The following is a 22,030-nucleotide window of genomic DNA, read 5'->3' on the forward strand; positions in this document are numbered from 1 at the left end:
CCCTGCCTGTCCAGCTGCTCTCACTGGCGTCAAGGATGAGGGCCAAGGGCCCCTGGGCCTCTGTCTAGGTCCTGCCCTGGAAACGGTCATCATGTGGCACCACACTAGTGTCTGTCTGCACACCGGGTTCCTACTGGCCCTGCTCACGGTGCTCTGCCGTCGTCCCCTGTCCCCTTATCCGGGACACAGCTCGGGGCTCAGCTCCCCATGAGGCCTGCTGGACACTCATGCTGTGTGCTGCCGCTTCCTGATATTCCCACGCTGCATTTGTTCTGAAACAGTGCATCTCTGATCTCTCAATCTTTGCATTTGCCGTGTGGACTTTGCAGTATGGGAGATTGAACCCAGGCCCTTCCCACTGAGCTGCATCCCCAGCCCTTTTATATTTTTTACTTTGAGACAGGGTCTTGCTAAGTTACTCAGTAGCCCAGGCTGGACTCACACTTCCTATTCTCCTGCCTCAGCCTCCCAGAGCGCTGGGGAGACAGGCATGCACCACCACACCCTGCTTGCCACATGGATTTAAGACAATGTGTGCTCATATCCTCTCCTTCCAGCCAGTGGGCTCCCAGGGCAAGGATGTCAGTGGCTGTGATCTTATTTAGAAATGAAGTGGTGGATGGGTTCCGAGCGCCCCCCCCCCACTCTTTCCCTCTCTCTGTCCCTGCCCGGCTGGCAGACAGATCCCGTTACACCTGGCCAGGTACGCCAGTTGTCTCACTGGTGTGCTGTCTTGTTCGGCTCTGAGTGCAGGGAATCCGCCACCCTGTGTCTGTTCAGCTCCCACTTAACACCTGTGGGCTGCAGGCTGCGAGCTGACGGAGAGACGCCCAGACCAGGCAACCCCCACCCTGGCAGGAGGTGGCAGACAGGTGATTGGGCGAGCAGTGGGCACTGCCCTTGGAGGACGGGGACACAGCTGACACAGTGGCTGCTCTCTGCACACCGCAGACTGGCCTTGAGGGGCCTGTGTGTGCGTCTGATTCCCGCTTGACAGGGCAGTGATTGTACTTAGCTCGCTGGTTGCATGGAACCAGTGTGCGCTCACATGCAGCGCTGAGCGGAGGACCTGACCCGTCCAAGCATCTGACGGACAGAGCTCAGGGTTGTCACAGCCCGAGGAGGGGCCAGGCCACAGCAGGTACAGAGGACCCAGGGGAAGTGACTGTAAAGCAAACAGCACAGGGTGGCTTGGCAGCCCCTGCGCGGCTGACCCTCCCCCGTCCCCAGGGCCGATGACTGCTTCTGTGCCTCCCGGAAGCTGGACGCGGTGGCCATCGAAGCCAAGTTCAAGCAGGACCTGGGCTTCCGGATGCTGAACTGCGGGCGGACGGACCTGGTGAAGCAGGCGGTGTCCCTGCTGGGGCCTGACGGCATCAACACCATGAGCGAACAGGTACAGCACCCACTGGCTCAGCGCTGCCCTGCCCGCCGCCCCTGCCGGCAGCTGGGGGACTTGCTGTCTTTCTTTAAGGGTGTTCTTGGTCCTCGTTTTTAAAATATAAAAGTACTCTTGTCCATCTCTATAGAAGTAGCACATGATCATTGCAGCTGAAATGGAAAAGAGAGAAAAATAGATGTTTTCCAGAAAGGAGATAATGCCCCAAGCCGGAGGACCGCCACATACGTTTAGCATGCTCCTTCGAGTCCTTCTCCGGCATGATTCTCATTAGCTCCCCGTCTGCCTGTCCCGCACAGCACACGTCCAGGCGAGTCTGCCAGACTGGGAGACACATGGTCAGTCTGGGGACCTCAGGTGGCACACCAGCCCCTGGAGCTGATGGGGACGAGGCGCTGGTGTCCACCAACGGGGCAATTGGGACCATGGGGGACAGAGACGCAGGGCTCCACTACTCGAGTCCCAGATGGGCGGGTACAGGCAGACGGCCGTTCACGGGAGTTCCAGAGGCGGACGGGCAGGGACCGCTTACCTGATGGAGGCCAGCAGTGCTCTTGAGTTGCACCAAGGAGCTCCCCTTCACACACACAAGCACACACATATTGATGTTATTTTTTATAACCTGAGAATTTATTAGATCTAGTTTTTTCCAGTATTTTATACAAAAGAGAGTTTACAGTAGTGCTGAATACTCTTTAAAAGTCACTCCCAATGACTGCATAAAACAGTGCCACTGTGTAGTCCTGAGCCATTTCTTGATTGCTGGATACTTGGGTTCTGGTTGTTTTTGCTAGTGATGCTGGGCTTGACTAACTCACACGGGTCTCTGTGCCATCTCTGATTATCTCATGAGGGAAACTTAAAAATGGAAGTGGTGGCTCAGAGGAAGCAGCCTCTCCTAGGGTCTCGGGCGTCCGTCACCGTCCTGGAAGCCGGGTCTCCTCCCCCTCAGCCTCACCCGTGTTCCCCGAGAATCTCCTTACCTCTCGGCTGCTTTTCCCCGGAGCTTTCCTGCTTTTCTTGTTTACTTAGAGGAGCTCTTTATAGATTTTGCCATATTGTGACACATATGTCTCAATCTTTGAATCTTGTTCGTCACGTTTCCAATTTATGTCATAAACGCGAGAATCTTTTTCCTTTCTGATTTCTTCTATGACCTTTAGAAAGGTCTTCTATGACCTTTACGATGGGAACTAGATCCTGGGACCAGTTAGGCATCTGCTATGGTTATAAATTTTTCCAGAGGTCTCTAATCAAACTAGAAGTGACTTTGGTGTGCGCTGTGAGTAAGGCTCTCACATGTTTTCCCAAGTAGCTGCCTGCTCGGTCCTGTCGACAGTGATGCCCTCCCTCCCCTCCGTTGGCCATGGTGCGCATTTGTAGTAAGCTACTTCTGAAAGCCGTCTCTCCTTCGCTTGCCTCTTGCTTATAAATGACTGTCGAGCCAGATGTCAGTGATGGGGACATCACAGGCTCAGAGGCACCCAGTTCCCCCGATGCTGACCAGCAGCTAAAGGAGCCCCAAAGACACTCGTTATATTGTGAAAGAGAAAATGTCGAGGAAGCCGTGTTCATCAGTTGGATGGCTTGGGCTGACAGTGCCGAATCCAGAAAATCCCCAAGAGCCCTAAATTGAAATCGGCTAAATGTTTTCACAAACAGCTTAGCCCCCTGCACCCTGAGATAGGAAAGCGAATGAAAAGCCCTCAAAAGGACCAGAGACAAATGCAGCCAGCATCGTGAGCTCCCTGCTCGCCTCTGGCAGGGTTTCTAGAGCGTGGCAGGCTGCGGCCCCGACTCACACTGGATTGCGAGCACGAGACAAGCGGAGCCCCCGCCTGCCGTGCACTGGGACGTTCCGTCTGTCTGTGGACTGGCCACCATCACCTTGTAAACGCTCTCTGATTTAACTCACCGCAGGGCATGACCCCCCTGATGTACGCCTGTGTCCGTGGGGACGAGGCGATGGTTCAGATGCTGCTGGACGCCGGAGCTGACCTGAACGTGGAGGTGAGGGCCAGCAGTGAGCCAGGAGAGGGGCCCCCCTCGAGGACCACCGCCACAGGAGTGCGCTTGCACAGATAGGTCGCTCTCCCACGCTTGGCGGTCATGGTCCTGGCAGGAGCGCTGGGCAGGTCTCGTCCACCCCAGGCCCCGGCCGGCCCACTCCTGGGAGCCGCCTACATGCGGTGGAGTTGAGAGCGACCCTGTCTGCCCGGGGGACACGGCTGTCACTGCTCCCAGCTCCCCGTGCATACTGCGATCGGCTCCTCCTGGGATCTGGGCAGAGAGCTCCCCTGAGCTGTCAGCCTGTCCCCTCTGCCTGGCTCTGTCCCCTGAGCTGAGGGTACCCCAGCCCCTCGCCTCCCCCTCTAGATCCCAACCGGCTCGCTTCACTGACTGCTTCCCTAGGGAACCGTCCAGGTCCCCACCCACAAGCTTTGGAACTGAACAGACTTGGGGTGACTTGCTTTGCAGCGCGGACAACTGGCTGACCCTTCTGACCCCATTTGCAGAATGGGATCCCAGTGCACCATGGAATACAGTTGCTGGGAGGAGGCACAGGTCCCAGCACGGGTTCCTGACTCCTTGGGGTTAGTGGGTCCACCCCCTCTCCCAGGCTGCAAACTGGTGACAGCATGTTCTCTGCCATCTGCAGACTGCTCTTCCTGGCGGCCAGAGCAGAGCGACGCACGCTGCAGCCTTCAGTCAGCGGCTTCAGAAACCTTTAAATTCCACACTAGCTGCCCTTGCACTCTGCACTGTGCTTTTTTTATTTTTATTTTTTAAATTGTGAGCTTTGTATTTATCTCAGGAAAGCACACAATAGACACGGGTCTAGATCAGGGCCATTGGGGGAGTTTCCCCCGCTCTGAGGCTCCTGTCAAGTCTGGGTGAGGCTCCCCTGTGCTCCCCACCAGCCCATGCCCCAGTGCAGCAAGCTCAGCTGCAGTATCCAGGGGACGTGGCCCGGGAGCCCCAGGAGAAGAGCATGAGTGGATGCAAAGCTGCTAGGACCTCCCCTCAGCGTCTCAGCCCCTCCCGTGTTGCCATCCCGAAAGCCCAGCCCCGGTGGCGCCTCCGTGACGTACCCCATGCTCCCAGTGACGTGAAGCCAGCAGAGGGGGAAGACAGGCTGGGGAGAGCCGGGTGCAGCGCCAACACCCCTCCCTCCCTTCCTGGGCTGATGTCTGGCCTGGCATGAGAGCCGCTTGCCCGGGTTGCTGTCTCGAGAGCCTCCCGGAAGAGTGAGGCTGGATTAGGAGTGCCACCTCACGCTATCTGATGCCCTGCAGCTCAGAGCCACCCCCACAAGCAGAAGGAGGAAGGGGACAGGCCGAGGAGGGCTCACCCTACCCACATCACTGCTGTCCCAGCACACAATCCCAAGCCGTCCCTTAGCTCCTTGTGGAGGGCATGGAGGACGACAGGCACCGGGAGACTCTGGCCCGGCAGTCTCCAGAACATGGCCAAAGGTGGCAGCTTGCGTCTCTTTTCTCACACACAGGCAGGACCAAGGCCAGCTCCGTGACCACCGGTAGGGGGCCCCACAGGGCAGTCCCCGAATCACCAGCATCTCCCGAGCACCGCTGGGAGCCCTTTTCTGCCTGTCTCCAGCCCATGTGCCCTGCCACAGATAGGTCAGATGTGCTAGCCAGGTATTGCGTAGGTCGCATTTTGAAAATAACCTCATTTGTTTGTAGGTTGTCAGTACTCCTCATAAATATCCATCTGTCCACCCCGAGACCCGCCACTGGACGGCTCTGACTTTTGCCGTGTTGCATGGACATATTCCTGTAGTTCAGGTATTAATGCACTTCCCTTCCACATCTGACCTCTCATTTTACCTCTTGGGTGCAAATCTAAACCTCTCCCAGCATGCATAATCCCAAAGACCTTCATATTGGTTAATTGCGATTACATGGAGGAAATTCATAGCTGCATCCTGGTTAAAGTATCATACATACTGATCTGTTTGGCTCGGCTTTAACCAATATGAAATCATCACGGTCCACACGCAGCCTCACAGGGCCACCCTGAGACACTCTTCCGGGTCACCCTGGGGCGGGGCCTCCACTGTTATTTTGTGGATCTGCTTGGGTTGCCCATTTTCATATGAACAGGAGACCTGGCTGGTGGGGACACCTCGGAGCTCCCTGTGGTGGGGCCAGTAGTTCAGTGGCTTCCGCCAGCAGGTAGAAGCTCCCAGAGGGCAAGGGAGTGTTTCCAAACCGTGATTGTTTGGGTCCCACTTCCGGACGCTCAGATACAGGAGCCCTGGAGCAGGGCCTGGCATGTGCTCCTGGGGACAAGCCCTGGTCCAAGGTCCCCGGGGGCACAGATGTGTGCGCTCCCACAGGCTGTTGGGGGCGGAGCTGATGTCCAGTGAGCTGCTCTCTGGTGCGTCCAGGTACTGTGGCTGGCCTCTGGTCCATGGGAGCCAAGGCGTCAGTGAGTGGCCTGGAGTCCTGAGCTCCCCTGGTCACGATCAGAATCCTGTACAGAGCAGGGAGCTGGGTTCCGGGGACAGCCCAGTGGCGTGGACCCTCACGGGAGCCCTGGCTGTGTCCTGGGTAACAAGCCCTGAGGACAGGTCCAGAGTGACGTTCCAGGGGGCCAGGGTGTGGCTGCCACCCTGGGAGGTGGCTTCAGCCCCAGAAGGCGATGCCTAGCCCCTGCCTGGAGACGGCGCTGTGAGGACACAGAGGCCACTGCCTGACAACTGCTGGCAGGCGGTCCCATCACATCGGGATGGGGACGGAGACCTGGAGTCAAGCCACCTCCCCAGCACAGGTGCTGCCCGTCCTGGAGGACAAGGAGGGGCTGCCTGGCTGTGCCCAGGGTGGCCCTTGGCCAGACACTGGGAGGGAGGTGGCATCACGGGCTCTGCCTCCTGGAAGAGTCTTGGGTACCCTCAGTTGCACGGAATTGGATCCTGAGAGACGAAACTTCTGGATGCTTAGCCACTTCCGTAGCTCCTGGCCAGAGGACTCGGGCCTGGAAGGGACTCTGCCCTGGTTGGCCATGGATGTCCCCAAAGGCCTTCGGAGCTCCAGAGTTGGTGGCTGCAAGAGGCCACTGCACTGCCCAGACCGGGAGTGTCTGGCATTCTGGTGCCGAGGACTTCTGGCTCAGGCTTCTGGAAGCTTCCGTGTGCGTGCAGATCCCGGAGGGCTGTCTGAGACGTGGGCTGTGGCACAGGAGCCTGGACCAGGGCGGGCAGTGGCCTCCCGACAGGCTGTTCCATTGTGCGGCCCACACCGTGGCAGTCCAGGGCTCCGGAGGGCACAGGCAGCCCCAGTTTGTCCTCCAGCCCTGCGCACGGGGTCGTGGCCCGTGCGGGACACCCTCAGCCTCCCGCCCATGCACATGTTCCTGGAGGACCTCAATGGCCCCTCTTCCCCCAGCTCCTCCTGGATGCCGGGGCCAAGGTGGAGGGCTCGGTGGAGCACGGCGAGGAGAACTACTCCGAGACGCCCTTGCAGCTGGCGGCTGCCGTGGGTAAGCTCTGTCGCTGCCCGAGCTCTGCATGTGCCTGGGATGCTGTGCTGCTTCGTCCATTCATGCACCACCTCTCTGGGCTTGCAGGAAACTTTGAGCTGGTTAGCTTGCTGCTGGAGCGTGGCGCGGACCCCCTGATAGGAACCATGTACAGGAACGGGATTTCCACCACCCCCCAGGGGGACATGAACTCGTTCAGCCAGGCCGCGGCCCACGGACACAGGTAGGCTAGGATGGCCACGCGGGGCTTGTTAAGGATGCAGATTCCCAGGCCTGTCCAGACCTGTCCCCTCCTTGGACCCTGCCTGCGAGCCCGAGGCCATGCCACAGACAGCGTCCACGCAGACCCAGGCTTGTTTCATCTGCTCCCAGCCACATGCAGCCATGTCAGTGTGGTGTGTCAGCCTGTGCCGGGTTGGGTCAGGGCTGTCACGTCAGCCATCGGAAGTGAGAGGGCTCCACACAAAAGACGCCCCAGCCCCTCACGTCCCGTGCCCGTCGCGGCTCATTCACGCCTCCCTAGGGAAATTAGATTTAAGCGAACAGCCAACAGGGCAGAAAGTTCTAGAGCCTGCTGGAAATGACTGCGCTCCAGGCTGCCCTCAGCAAACAAGGCCGACCGTGACCCCTCCCCATCCCCGGCATGTGTCGGGGCTCAGACCCCTGAAGCTGCCACCCCAGAGGTGGCCTGTCATCCCCGGCGCCCCACCCACCACCCACCTGCACCTCTGAGTGTCTTCCTCTCGGGTTTGTGATTGACAGGAATGTGTTCCGCAAACTGCTGGCTCAGCCGGAGAAGGAGAAGAGCGACATCTTGTCCCTGGAGGAGATTCTGGCCGAGGGCACTGAGCTGGCAGACACAGCCCCGCCCACCCTGTGTGCCAGCCGCAACAGCAAGGCCAAGCTGAGGGCCCTGAGGGAGGCCATGTACCACAGCGCCGAGCACGGCTACGTGGATGTCACCATTGACATCAGGAGCGTAGGTCGGTGGGGACGCCCCCGCTAGGTCAGGGGTCGGCCTCCCCTTGCCTCTCTCTGTCTCTGTCTCCCTCCACTCTGTCTCTTGGCTCCTCTCTGTCACTGGCTCTCTCTCTCTGTCTCGGCCAGTCCCTGACACACACACACACACACACACAAGGGCCCAGGGGGCTTCTCCCTCGGTAGCTGGAGTAGGCACACAGCCCCTGCCTGCCTCCCACACCTGGGGTGCTGGCTCTGAGTTCTGCAACCTGGGAGACGCCCGAACACAGCTCGCCCCGCACTGCACCCAGGGCTGCTGACAGGGTCTGGACAGAAAAGGCTGGCAATCTCCGTGCTTAACAATCACCCCGGAGCTCCTGTGGTGAAGGAGCCATGGCCCAGGGGCCCCCCAGCGGGCCAGCCTGCAGCCCAGTGCCTTTGCCTGAGCACGGCAGCAGCAGGACCCGGCAGGCCTGGCCTGGGCTGGAGGTGGCCTCCCCCCAGTCTCACTGGGATGGGCAGAAGCTGCCGTTAGAGCAGGTGGCATTGAGGAGCTGTAGGGGCTGTGACCATCCGGCCACAGATGGCCACGTCCCCGAGTCCTGTCAGACAGGGATCCCCCGGCCAGCGGGGGAGACGGGGGTGCGTGCAGGGTGCCAGCTGGTCTCAGCACGCACACAGGCACAGGCGCCCCACACACGCCCACTGTCCCTTCCCGGCTGCTCTCTCTCCCCGCCAAGCAGAGGCACGGAGGCTTGCCTTGTCACGGGGCCTCGAGGTGCGTGTGCATGGGGACAGATGCTTGCCGTCCAGGCGCTGAGTCCCGGCCCCGGCTTCTGCTCATCTTGGCTGTGGTCCCTGCACATCCCTCTGGGTCCCGGTGACTTCCCCGGGAAGGGCAGACTTCCCGATGAGAACGCCGCCTCCTGGGCTTCCCTCCCCCAGGCGTGCCCTGGACGCTGCATACGTGGCTCGAGTCCCTGCGGATTGCCTTCCAGCAGCACCGCCGGCCGCTCATCCAGTGCCTGCTCAAGGAGTTCAAGACCATCCAGGAGGAGGAGTACACGGAGGAGCTGGTCACCCAGGGTCTGCCACTCATGTTCGAGATCTTGAAAGCCAGCAAGGTATGGCGGGGTGGGGCTGCTCAGGCTCAGGTCTGCACGGTCCCTTGGCCTGCGCTGCCCTCCAGGACGGACTAGGGTGGCACTGCCACAGGTGGTGACTGGCCCAGTCGGCTGTGCAGCTACAGGTGTGGCCGCCGGTGACCGAGCACCTGTCGCATCCAAAGGCTCAGGCCATTAGGGATCTCAGACCAAGGGTTTGCACGGAAGCTGGGGAGAGGTGTGTGCCCCAGGGACCCTTGGCTGTTTAGAGAACGAGGTCACCTGGTGCCTGCTAGGAGGGAGCAGGAGGGTGCAGCTCCCTAGAGACCCAGAACGCAGACCCTGCTGGGGTCTCTGGGGGACTGGGTGGAGCCCTGCAGGGAGAGAGGGGAGCAGCCATCCCAGCCCCAGGGCCCACCCTGCCGGGGTCTCTATGCCCAGGAGCAGGGACTGTCGCAGCCACTCCAAACACCAGTCTGGCCCGTGGGGCACTGGGAAGTTGGTTCTTAAAAATGTCTCAGGGCCAGGCATGGTGGCACACACCTGCCATCCCAGCCCTGGAGAGGCTGAGACAGGAGGCTGAGTTTGAGGCCAGCCTGGGCTACCTAGCAAGACCCTGTCTCAAAAGTAACAAAACAAAACAAAGCAAAGCAAAAGGGACTCCCTCTGCAGTTGCTCTTGTGCCAGTGCTGCCCAGACCTGCCACGGAGTCGTGTGTGTGCTGCTGGGGAGACACAGACTAGGCAGGGTTGGTGTGCTAGTCCCCTCCCGCCCAAAGGGGCCACAGCCCAAGGCAGGGTGGCCACGGCAAAGGCCTTGGCATTGGGACCATCAGGGGACCATCCCTGGGACCAAGCTGAGGAGCTGGGATCTCTGAGGAGCCGGTGCCCGAAGCCTCGCCTGCCCCAGGGCTCCTGGGTGGGCACCGGGCTCTGGACCAAACTGCAGGGGCTCGAATCCCGGCTGTGCCGCTTCTCACCTTCTGGCCCTGGTTAGCCTCTTCACCCCTCTCTCTGCTTCTGCTTCCACTTCTGCTTCCTGCCTGTAGCGGAAGGATAATGGTGCAGACCTCCTTGGGTGGTGGTGAGCACAGTGAGGCGGTGCCCTTGTGCCCTGCGCAGGGACCTAGCCTGGAGAAGCTGCCCTCTGCGTGTCGGCCCCGAGGCCTCAGACGGGACAGAGCCCCTCCAGACTCCCTGGGCTCCTCTGTGGGGTCCCCTCAGTGGACCATCCAGACAGTTCACATGGCAACGCCCTAAGGCACCAGCAGTGGGCTCTGGGAGGAAATCTCTTCCTGTGGCTCACGGCTGAGCTGCGTTTCCTTGCAGACCGTCGGAGGGTCCCCGTGGGCTCCTGGGGAGCCACTGGTGTCCCTGTCTCCCAAGCTGCCCTCGGGCCTCCACCTTCAGCCAGCAACAGAGCAGCGGTGAATCTTCAGGCCCAGGGCCCCGTGGCTCCTTCCTGCCCCTGTCCCTCCCGAATCCTCTTCTGCCTGACTTTTGAGGGTTCAGGTGGTGACACTGAGGTCTCCCTGGTAGTCTGCCATGAGCTTCCTATTTTAAGGTGAACTATTTTGTCACTGCTGTGGGCTAAATGTCTTTGTTCCCCTCAAATTCGTGTGTTGAAGCCCTGGCTGCCAAGGTGATGGCTGAGGGAGCAGAGCCTTGGCGGGCAGTGGGATGGGACCGGTCCCTGGCGCTGTCTCGTGCCCCCCTTTTGAGGACATGGCTGGAAACGATCTCGCGGGAGAGCTGCTCTCAGCCCACCGAGACTGCCGAGCCTCGGCCTTAGGCATCACTGCCACCAGAGCGTGGACTGAGCCTCTGTGGCCTGCGGACCGCCCAGCTCTGGGGGCTCTGAGGCCGCCTGGGGAGGTGCCTGTTGCCATTGCGGACACCCCACAATATCCCCAGCCCAGGGGACAAGGGCACATGGTCTTCTGCAGACCGCACAGGGCTCCTCGCACATGACTGTGGGAGCCATGTGCAGCATGTGGGACCAAGCGATGCTGGCTCAGTGGGCTGAATGACAGCATGCAGGGCCCCTGGGCTATGAGCATGTGGAGGGGCCAGGCGGAGGGCGGAGGAGGCAACCTTCTGCCCACAGCCAGGTCAAACCAGAGAGAGCTGCAGACCGAGACCCCTGTGGTTCTCACCCTAAGGGGCACTTACAGCACTGGGAAATGTGTGACTCCAGCTCCCAGGGCCCACCCGGGTTTCTGAGTCTGACGGTCGGGTGAGGCCTGAGGATTTATGATTCTAACGTCACCCAGCTGGTGCTGATGCTGTGGTCCAGGGGACACACTTTGAGAACCACTGCGTCCAGCCAGGGGTCTGTAGCCCCTGTGTGGAGTGATATGGGGCTATTAGCTGTCACCCACTCTTCTGGAACAGGGCAGGCTTCCTGTCCATGGGCTGAGCCATGTCTTCTGCCTTGGGAGCCCAGGCAGTGGATTTGAGAATGGTTGCAATCCTGACATTACGAGCAGCCCCAAGCCCATCCTTGAAAATCTGAAATAGTATTCATTATTCTTATTACAAAGTCAGTGTTCAGTGATGGTAGCAAATATAAATAAAAAGAGAAAAAACCACCATAATTTCACCAATCGTGTTCTATCCTTCCTGACCCACCAGGGGTTCCTTTCTGAGAAGCGAAGGTGAACTCTGTGGTAACTACTTTCCTCCTGAATACCTCCTGTGCTCGCTGCCTTCCATTACTGTATCAGCTTCCCGGTACTGTATCAGACTCCCTGACTGTATCAGACTTCCCATTACTGTATCAGACTCCTGTTACTGTATCAGACTGCCAGTACTGTATCAGACTCCTGTTACTGTATCAGACTGCCAGTACTGTATCAGACTGCTGGTACTGTAACAAAGCACCCCAGGGGAGCTAGCTGTGGCTGGGTTCTGAGGCTCCTGTCCTGGCTGGACCATGGCCGTGGCTGAGAGGAGCCCGAACACCAAGTCCCTGGCAGGCACTTGCTGGCAAGGCCAAGTCCTCCACTGAGCAGCCACCACCCCCAGCAGTACCGCGACGTGGGACCAGGGGCCTCGGGACACTTAGGCAGCCACAGAGAGAGTAAATGTTTCTCTCAGCCCCTCAGTCGCTCTTTCCACCGCTTTGCCCAGCGAGGTGCTGTGTCTGGCTGAATGAAGCCGGTTCAGTGCAGAGGCCAGAGGCGGATGGGAACGGGCCCCTCAGTCCCGGAGCGACCATGGCACCTCATGGAGCCTCGTGGTGGGGGCTTGGGACCGCGTCACCCCCACCGTTTTTATTTTTGGAGAATGCAATTCAGCTGATGAGTCCTGGAGCCAGAAATCCAGCTCATAGCAAAGCTGAATCTGGAGCATTTGTCTTGTTAGTGGCGAGTACAGTCTGGGGACAGGATAATTAGCTGCTTCCACAATTGGAGAGTATTGATAAAGTGGAGTTGGGATTAAAAACTTATTTTCTAAGCGCTGGGACCCTCGGGGACCTGCAGGAAAACGTGGCCCTCTCTCTCACCGCGTGACCGGCAGCCCTGCTCACATGCTTCCCCCTCTCCCCCACAGAACGAGGTGATCGGCCAGCAGCTGTGTGTCATCTTCACGCACTGCTACGGGCCCTACCCCATCCCCAAGCTGGCAGAGATCAAGAGGAAGCAGACCTCGCGCCTGGGTGAGTGGCCTGGACGGGTGGCGGCTTGGTGACTGGCAGGGAACAAGGAGACGAAGACAAAGTAAAGGCGCGACTTTAAGGGCCAGCAGGAGGTGGAGAGGGAGCAGAGGTGGAGTTACTGGGCAGGGACTCTGGGGGGAGGCACAGGGAGGGGAGGGCAGAGCGGCAGCGCCTCCCTCTGATACAGGGGACCCTGGGGTCACAGGGTGTACTGGAGACCCCTGTAGGCAGGGTCCAGTCCCCTGCCCAGTGTGCGACGCAGGCCTGAGAAATAAATACTAAGAGACAGAACTAGGAGAGAAAGCGGGGACCCGGAGGATCAATGCCAGTGCAACCGACAAAGGTGCTGGACTTTTACTGGCAATCAGTTGGGGTAAAAGCGAGTACATGTGGTTTCCATGGAAATCAATGTAAATGAGGCTCATAAAGGACAAGACAAAGCATTCTCGGATTAGGAATAGAATACACAAAATATATGGTTGTAATTAGAACACTCTCCTTCTAGCCTGAAGGTTTAGTTGTGGGAACGGAATTTGGGTGCGAGTTACTCTGACCTTGGCACGTAGGCCTCCGCCAGACTCACTTCTGTAAACCAGCCGGCTGTGGGGTTGACTCTGCACAGCCTGCTTTGGCATAATCAGTATTTCAGTCCTCTGCAGGGTTGGTGCTATCTCTGAAGCCGGGCCCTTCATTCACCCAGAGAACATTAACTGAGCATCTACTGCTCAGCAGTTCCTGGAGGTGCCATGCCAGCCAGTTTGCTAAGCGCTTTACGCAAAACAAGCTGTTTAATCCTGTGATAGAGGCGAACCGTGGCTATTCCCACTGCCATTTCAGAGAAAGGAAACTGAGGCACAGAGCTGCTAACTAATGCAGCCAGGGTCACACAGCAGAGTCCGTGGCCCCAACATCTCCCCACCCTCTGTGCCAGACACAGAAGGAAGCATGGAAGGTGCAGACAGTGCAGATGGGGCCTCGATGGGGCGGGTGATGCCAGGAGGACAGCAGGGGATGGGCAGATTGGGGCTGCATGCGTGCACACGGTTGGCCAGGTTGGAGCAGAGCTTCAGGCAGAGGAGCAGCAATGCAGGGCCCAGAGGTGGCGAGGGCTCTCTCCCAAGTGTCACAGCCATGAGGACAGTTTGCCGGGAGCAACCCAGGCGAGAGGGGAGCGGACGGGAGCAAGCGCCCCGTGGCCTCCTGCGGAGCCCAGGACACCCAGTGGTTAGCATGTGGCAGGGGCAGTCAGCCTGGCACAGGAAGGGCACTGGGGCCCCACAGGGTGGGCACGGGGGCCCTGGGTCCCAGGCATGGGCAGCAGGGGTGAGCGCCCTCCCCAGACCATCGTCCTGGCGAGCATCCTTCCCTGACAGGACACTGGGGCTTCAGACGGAGAACTTGGCTTCAGCCAGGCTTGGGGCTGCACGCAGCCGTCTCAGCTACCTGGGAGGCTGAGGCAGGAGAATACAAGCTAGAGGCCAGCCTGGACCCCATGGGGTCCTAGAGAATGGCTCAGTGACAGCCTCTGGGCTCAATTCCCAGAATGAAGAGACCAGCTCAGTGCAGACACCCCAGAGAGAAGGCACTCAACAGCCAGCCCAGAGTGCTCTCCGATGGGGTGACTGCACCAAGCCCCCGGGGTGACAGCCACCCTGCTCCTGCGGGGTGGGGACAGACGTGGGACTCACAGATACCGCTGGGGCCTCGGAGGTAGCTGGCTGAATGACAGCTGAACAGGAGAGCCTGTGCTGCAACAAAGCAGGCCACACCAGGGCCCCTCTGTGTCCTCAGTTTACCCACCGCACCGCAGCATCCCGTGGTCTCTGCAGTTGCACAGGGCCGGGCTCAAGATGCAGCGAGTGGCCCTGGGAGAGAGGGGCTTGGGACACAGTGGCCAGGCAGCTCCTCGAAGCCACTTCCTCCAGCCTGGGACACAGAGCCAGGTCCGGAAGGGCGGAAGGGCCGGAGCTACATCCTGGGCCCTGGGTGGGACGGGTGCCCCTGCCACACCGGGAGACCCCTCGGGCCACCAGAGTCTCGCATAGGACAGCCCAAGGCTGTGAGCACCTCCGAGACGCACTGGACAGCAGGCCCTGGCCCCTCCCCGCCGGCTGCCTCTGGGGAGCAGGGGCAGGACCGAGGGTCTGTCTCCTCGCCTGACGCTGCCCTGCCCTTCCCTCCTAGACCCGCATTTCCTCAACAACAAGGAGATGTCCGACGTCACCTTCCTCGTGGAAGGGAGGCCGTTCTATGCTCACAAAGTGCTGCTGTTCACAGCCTCCCCCAGGTGCGTACCCGCTGTCTGCGGCCGCGTTCACGCTCTGCCTGAAGCTCCATGTCTGTGGCATTTTTCACTGCGCTGGAACAGCCTATCCTCAAAATCAGGGATTCCAGAGCACGGGAAGCCCCTCCGTGCAGCCTAGAACAAGGCTCTCCTCAGGCAGACAGCCCTTGCCTGGACCAGAGCTTTGTGAGCAGTGCATGACTGGATTGGGGCCTCCTCAGCCAGGTGCCCTTGGGCAGTGAGCAGCCTGAGACCCCTTCCATGGCAGCCTGCAGCGGCCTACTTGACAAGTGTCAGGGAACAGCCTGGCATAAGCTGCCAAAAGGCACAGGTCCCGGCCTTCCTTCTCCCTGAGTCCACAGATGCTGTTGTCAGGTAGTCAGAAAGGAGGCGCTGCTCCCCTCCCCTCTTGATGGACAGCAGGGAGCCGTTCTGCCCTGGGCCAGCTGAGGATGCCGGGACCAGCACAGGCACCGAGGCTTCCAGGAAGGCCGCTGGGACCGCGTGCCCGGCAGCCCTGGTCTGCAGCAGCGCCTGGTCTCCCCGGTGTCCCCCAAGGCACACGCGCACCCCGAGGTCTTCGCCCCTCACAGTTCTGCTGGCGATGCCACAGACGAGCAGCAGAGCGCAGGGCCAGCATCTGACTCCAGCCGAGGGCCGGGCGGGAGGGAACAGGCCAGTGCCTGACTTCCTCCGTGCTGCCAGAGCCGAGGACGGCACCCTTGGGCGGGGCTCTGCCCCCGAGGGGCTCAGGTCTGGTGCTGGGCAGGAAACGCACCCAAGATGGAAGCCAGGCCCCAGCTCGGGAGAGGCCCCCGCACGCAGCACCTTGGGTGGGCACCAGACAGTTCCCAGTCACCAGTCTGAGGACAGCGTGACAGTGTCCAAAACAGTTTTTAGCTTTGCGCTTCGACTTTCGACCAGACTAAGGATAACACCAGAAGGGTTTACTCTAGGAAATTATGAGCTGAATGTGCTGGGCCACGTCTCTAAACCAGCTGCTCAGGAGGCTGAGGCAGGGGGGTTTCAAGTTAGAGACCAGGCTGGGAACTTAGAACCTGTCTCAAAATAAGACAGAAAATGTTAAAGGGCTTAGGATGTGGCCCCGGGAGGCCCTGGGCTCAGTCCCTGGACCACAAAGGACATCAGGCAGATATCTGAGGCCGCCTGCTGCTGGGTCACAGAACTGGGGTCCTGCAGGCTGTGGCAGGGCACAGGCCTCTTGACTCCCTGTGTCTCACACAGATTCAAGGCCCTCTTGTCCAGCAAGCCAGCCAACGACAGCACCTGCATAGAGATCAGCTATGTGAAGTACCCCATCTTCCAGGTAAGCCCCTGGGGAAGTCCGGCAGGGGCTGGGGGCCGCTGAGCCGGGTCAGGGGACATGGGGCGAGGGGCACCCTCTCCTGGAGACTCGCGGTGTCGACAGGGTGGCACATGTGTCCTGAGGAGTCCGCAGAGGGGCAGCCGGAAATCCAGGAGGGGTCGGGGCCAAGGAGAAGCTGGGGCGAAGGAGGGCTGGGGGCTTGAGGGAGCAAGACGTCCCAGGGAGGGCACATCTAGGCCGGGCAGTGACGGCCGACCTCCAGGTCTCGAGGTGCCTCGGAGCACAGCAGGGCCTGCCAGGCAGGACAAGGCAGGCCGCACGGGGCACCTCCTTCCACCCTGACCCTGTCCCTGAGGCCCCGCCGTCCGCAGGGCCATCAGGAAGGCACCGGCCCTCAGCCTAGCCCTGAAGCCTGCCGAGGTGCCTGAATTTCCACCATTAGGGATGTGCTCCTTTGGCTATGGCTGAAACTTGAAAATAAGGAATCCTCACTAGGCGTGGTGCTGCACAGCTGCGATCCCAGCGCTCTGGGAGGCTGAGGCAGGGGTCACAAGTCGGAGCCCAGCCCGGGCGATGTAGTGGCTTTAGTGAGAGCCTGTCTCAGAATAAATGAGTGAACAGAAAGGGGAGAAAAGAGAGAAGAACCCTTTGCACATAACCAAGAGAAGGCACTCGCTTCTCTGTGCCTCATCTGTAATAATCGTCATCATTCGGGTCTCAGGTTCTCTGAGGGATTAAGTGGGGCCAGGCGAGGAACTGTCAGGCTGGCGCCTGGCACCACACGGCCCCTCGAGCCAGGGGTGGACAAGGAGAGCACCGGTGTCCGCAGCAGGAGGGGGCGCGGGGCGGAGGGGCTGCCGCACCCCTCCCATGCTCGGCATCATGGCCGCTAATAGCGCAGACCTGGCCTGTGGGGACAGAGCGGCCACCCCAGCTTTGGGGGGAGCAGCAGGGAGCCGGGCGAGCCCCGGCCTCGGCGGGCACTGGCTGTCAGGACTGTCACTCCCATTTCTACAGAGGGGAGACAGGCAGGAGAACTGAGAGGTGGCCAGCAATGTCGGCCTGGTGGAGGCAGCGCCAGGGCTCCGACCCATCTGCCCAGTGGCGAAGCTCAGGGCTCTGCCCCGGATCCGGGATGAAGAGCGTTCTCCCCGCCAGCCGCGCTGCCGGCCCCACTGCAGACCGACCGAGTCGGACCCGGCCTCGGACCTCCACCTCCTGCTGTCCCTGTGCAGCCAGGTGGGCACCAGTGCCCCAGGCTGGCCCGCTCTGCACACTCCAGGTGTCCTGTCCTCTGGGCAGGGCGGGGCCTCCCCAGCTGCTGCTGCAGATGAACAACTCGCATTTCTCTGAGAACCTGGTGTGCCCGCCCTGCTGCCATCTCAGGCCTCTTCCACCCACCCTGCCACTGAGCGTTTAGAAGGTAGTGCATGCACTGGCACATGCCTGGGATCTGTCCACTCGGAGGCTGAGGCAGGAGGATCGCAAGTTCAAGGCCAGCGTGGCAGTTGCAAGACCGTCAAAGGGAAAGAAAAAAGGCTGGAGGCACAGCTCGGTAGTAGAGTGCTCGTCTGCTGTGCACAAGGCCCTGGGTTTCATCCCCAGGGCGGCGAAAAATGAGGAGGAGGAGGAGGAGGAGGAGGAGGAGGAGCAGCCCGAGACCCGGGCCCTGGTGTTGGCGGAGCTGAGGTCCAGGCCGGCTGCTCAGCCCTGTCTCTCTCTCCTCATGGACACCTGGGTCCTCCCCGTGTCACCAGTCCTGCAGGAGGAGGCCCGGGCCCCTGAGAGCTTGTCATGACCTGGAGGCCGAGCAAGGGGCCGTGGAGGAGCCTGGCAGCCTCCGCACACTCTCCTGAGAGGAGTGAGAGCCGGGCCCCCGGGGGCTTCCTGGCCACACAGTCCCTGCCTGGGAGGGGGGAGCAGAGCCTCATCTGTGGCTTGAAATGGGCCCTGAGGGAGGCTCTGGGAGGCAGGAAAGGCTCCTAAAGGAGGCCGCAGGGATGGGGCTGTGCCTGGCCACAGACCTCCCCGCCTGCTCCAAGGAAACCCGGGAGCAGCCCCTGGCCTAACGCAGGCACCCACACCCAGTCCTAGGAGGGGGTTCGCTGGCAGAGTCTGGTAGGGCCTGTGACACTGGATTCGAATCCCACCAGCCAGGGACCCTGGCTTCCCGTGTGGCTGGCAGCTGTGCTGGGGCAGACGCTCTTCCACTCTGACTGTCATTGGCACTGGGCATCCGCTGGTCGCTGACCTGGTGTCTTGTCTGCTGTGATCAGGACTGTTTCCTCCCCTCCAACTCGGTACTGTCCACAGACCCAGGCCCAGTGCGGCCAGGCTGCAGTTTAGCATCACGGCTGGGGTAGAGCCCGGCAGGTGAAGCCAGGTGGACAGGCAGGGGGACAGCAGGGCAGGGAGACCAACGCACAGCTCAAAGCCCGAACACACGTGGGAGGGCCAACACCCAACCCAGTCACACTGCCGAGCCCTGCTCCGTTCAGGGATAGCCGTCAGCAAAGCTCCAGGACTTCGCCCAGTGTTGGGACATCGCGAGTCCCACCACAGGAGCCATTGGTGAACACTGAGACCCGGGCCCTGCGGCTCCCCTGGGGTTCTGTGCACGTGTAACAAGGAGCTTGCTCCCCGGTGGTCCTGGGGACTTGAGGCCGGATGGGCCATGTCCCCGGTACAGCCTGACAGGGCTGGGTGGCGGGAACCCCGTAATCCCCATCCCCGTGGGGAAAACAGCCAGAGGAGTGGAGCTGGGGACCAACCCACCGGTCTGGCCCTGGGGGGACAGCGGGGTTCCCGCCAGGCCGCAGTGGGACAGGCCCGGGGTGGGCGGGGACGGCCGGGCTGACGTGCCTCTCCCTTCCAGCTGGTCATGCAGTACCTGTACTACGGAGGCCCCGAGTCCCTGCTCATCAAGAACAACGAGATCATGGAGGTGAGGCCGCCATTTCCCCTGGGCGGGACGGGCTTCTCCAGTGTCCCCTGGGGAGACCCCTACTCCACAGCTTTAGGGGGCAGGGGCTCCCAGGGAAGTTGGGGGTGGCACCGCTGTGGCACAGCGTCACCAGCAAATGACCTGGGCAGAGCCCCCTCCTTGTCTGTGAGAGAACTGGCCCACCAAACGCATTCACTGCCCAGTCCCAGGCTGCCCTTTCCCCGTCACTGGTCACCACACGCCCGTCCTCATCCCCGTCCACCTCCACCCTGCCCACGCCGAGGGTCCCGCACCTTTCCAGAAGTGGAATTCAGTCGCTTTTCCCAGTCAAAGTGGGAGCTTTGGAGCTGAGGCCGGAGATCCCCGCCGTGTCCCTCGGCCTGAGCCAGGCCCGGTGTGGAGGGGCAGGGTGCCGGCTGCTAAAGACGACCCAAGGCTCTGTCCAGGTCTCAGCTGCGTGACCTGGGACAGGCTACTTGGGCTCCTGGAGTCTGTTTCCTCCCCGAGAAGCGCTACCGAGGGGTTTTCAGGGGCTGCTGGCAGTGTGTCTGCAGAGCAGGGCCGGCGGGACTCCTCCAGGCAGGGCTGGGGACAGGCCAAGGCCAGCGCTCTTGTGTAAACAGTTGGAAATCTCTTCAAAATCAAAACAATGAGCAGTGTTTTTAGGGGAGCTGAGTTAGCACAGAGCTGCAGACCAACCCCGCAGGGGAGGCCTTGGGGGGCACCGGCCCCAGCAGCCCTGAGCCTGAGCAGGTTGCGTGGAGGCCGACGGGATCGAGGTTCAGCAGGGGCTGCCCGGGCCGTCTCCGCCTCCTCCCGACAGCCTGTCCCCTCCACCTCCGCCTGGGCGGGGGCGGGGGCGCCGAGGAGGGGCCCTCACTCCGCACCGCACCGCCGTGAGCACCGTCAGCATGCGGGCCACCCCTCGCGCCCCTCCCGTGGCAGAGCTCTGCCCGCCCCCACCCCAGCCGCCCTGAGAGGAGAGAAGGAAACGCGGCCGGTCCGCGGGCTCCCTCTGCTCTCCACCGCACCGCTCACTGCTCTCCTTGGTCCCAGCTTCTGTCGGCCGCCAAGTTCTTCCAGCTGGACGCCCTGCAGCGGCACTGCGAGATCATCTGCGCCAAGAGCATCAGCGCGGACAACTGCGTGGACATCTACAGCCACGCCAAGGTGAGGCCGGCTAGCCTGCGCTCGCCTGCCGCGGGCCTCTGCGGCGGTCTGCGCCGCACCTTGAAGAGGGAAGGCTCGAAACCCTGCCTCCCGGAGGCAGCGGGGTCGGCTGGGGAACCTGACTTGCAGGCCACGCCCCGGACGTCCCAACCAGAAGCTCCAGAGGGTCCCGCCTGCAGTTCTGACAGCGAGCGGGGCTCCCACCTCCCCTGTGCCGGTCTCTCGGTGGATGGGCTCCCCCTTGTGGCGCTCTGAGCCCGTGGCGCTCTGCTCAAGTCCGCTCTCCTCCGGGGGTGCAGTCGGGGGCACAGCACTGAGACTGGAACCCGGATTGGTTCCGCTCCAAAACTGATCCCTAACCCTGTGTCTGTGTCCCTCATAAACGTCTGGAATATCTCCCACAATCTTCAGGACTGAAAGCTTTTCCAGCCAGGTGTGGCGGTGCACGCCTGTCATCCCAGCCCTTGGGAGGCTGAGGCAAGAGGATCGCAGTGTATTTGAGGCCAGCCTGGGCTACATAGCAAGACCCCTGTCTCACAAACAAAAACAAAAGCAAAACAAACAAGAAAGCTTTTCCAGACTGCTGCATCGCTCAGCAGAAGAGCATTTGTGGGACACACACAAGGCCTTGGGTTCACCCCAGCTCCTCCAAACACAGGGACTTTGATTGGCTATCCGTAAATGAAAAAATACAGTCGACTTCACACACCCAACACACACACCCACACACACCCACACACCCACACACACGAGCATCCCGCCTGATGACCAGCAAAATCTGGTTTCTCTACGCAGCGATCTTTCCAACCTTGTACTGATTACTCTGCCCCCCCTACCCAGGAAGAGCCCGCTCAGCCTTGCGGTCCACGCCCTGCTGCCTTGGCTGCAGCTACTCAAATTCCCCGTGAACCTGACTGGTCTCCACAGTGGCTTTTCCACAGCTGCCAGCCTGGTGTTGAGTCCTATTTTATTCCCTCGGGCTCCTAAGCAGCAGTGTCTGCCCAAGTGGAACCCAGGCTGGACACAGGGTCAGGGACAGTCCCCTAGGCCACGGACCTCCACCTCCTGGGAAGCCAGCTGCGGACTGGGATGGAGAACACAGGCTGGGAAACCAGGGCATCTGTTCCCTGGGGTTACTGACCTCTCACTCTTTACTGGGAACTGCATTCATCAGAATGTAAGGGACTAGTGAGACCTGGTCCCTACTGCTGAAAAAATTATAATCCGGGACAAAGATCAGCCAACATGTCCTGTGAGTGGCCAGATCACTATTTTCAACTTTGTAGGCCATGCAGCTGCTGCTGTACCTACTAATTCTGCCTCTGGAGTCCAAAGGCAGCCAGATGTGATATGTTAGCAAATGGTGTGGCTGTGTTCTAATAAAACTTCACTGACAGAAGCAAGTGGTGGGCCACATTTGGCCCACGGGCCTGCAGTTTGCCAACCTCTGGTCTAGGCAGTGGGGGCTCCAGTTCCGCCTCTGCCGGCCATTAGCCGTGTGGAAGGGAGCAGGTGGCTGGTCATAGACACAGTCAATAAACATCAGCTATTACAAATGTGTTAACTGTGCCTATTCTCCATTTATACTGCCTGTGCTGAGTGACAGTCACTCACAAGGTCAGTACAAGGAGGGGCTGTGGCCACAGAATCTGACATAGGCAGCTTTGAGCCTGAGTTTCCC

The 22,030-nt window shown here is 60.6% G+C and overlaps 1 protein-coding gene across 6 annotated transcripts in view; it reads left to right on the forward strand.

The window, feature by feature from the left end:
- The window catches only part of Abtb3 (ankyrin repeat and BTB domain containing 3), a 168,190-nt gene that overhangs the window by 144,042 nt on the left and 2,118 nt on the right, over nucleotides 1-22,030 (forward strand). For 2 of the 6 annotated variants that reach the window (XM_004844791.3, XM_021258361.2), the window contains 12 exons: nucleotides 1,231-1,396; nucleotides 3,320-3,409; nucleotides 5,104-5,205; nucleotides 6,808-6,901; nucleotides 6,989-7,124; nucleotides 7,664-7,884; nucleotides 8,807-8,985; nucleotides 12,519-12,624; nucleotides 14,809-14,911; nucleotides 16,154-16,235; nucleotides 19,111-19,179; nucleotides 20,236-20,349. In XM_004844791.3, the coding sequence (XP_004844848.1) occupies nucleotides 1,231-1,396; nucleotides 3,320-3,409; nucleotides 5,104-5,205; nucleotides 6,808-6,901; nucleotides 6,989-7,124; nucleotides 7,664-7,884; nucleotides 8,807-8,985; nucleotides 12,519-12,624; nucleotides 14,809-14,911; nucleotides 16,154-16,235; nucleotides 19,111-19,179; nucleotides 20,236-20,349 (1,462 nt within the window). The other 4 variants (XM_087192772.1, XM_087192769.1, XM_087192771.1 and 1 more) reach the window with 4 other exon arrangements.

This window comes from Heterocephalus glaber, unplaced genomic scaffold (genome assembly GCF_053883595.1).
Source record: "Heterocephalus glaber isolate CG9 unplaced genomic scaffold, H.glaber_assembly_v1.0 deba00001572, whole genome shotgun sequence".
Taxonomy (NCBI): domain Eukaryota; kingdom Metazoa; phylum Chordata; class Mammalia; order Rodentia; family Bathyergidae; genus Heterocephalus; species Heterocephalus glaber.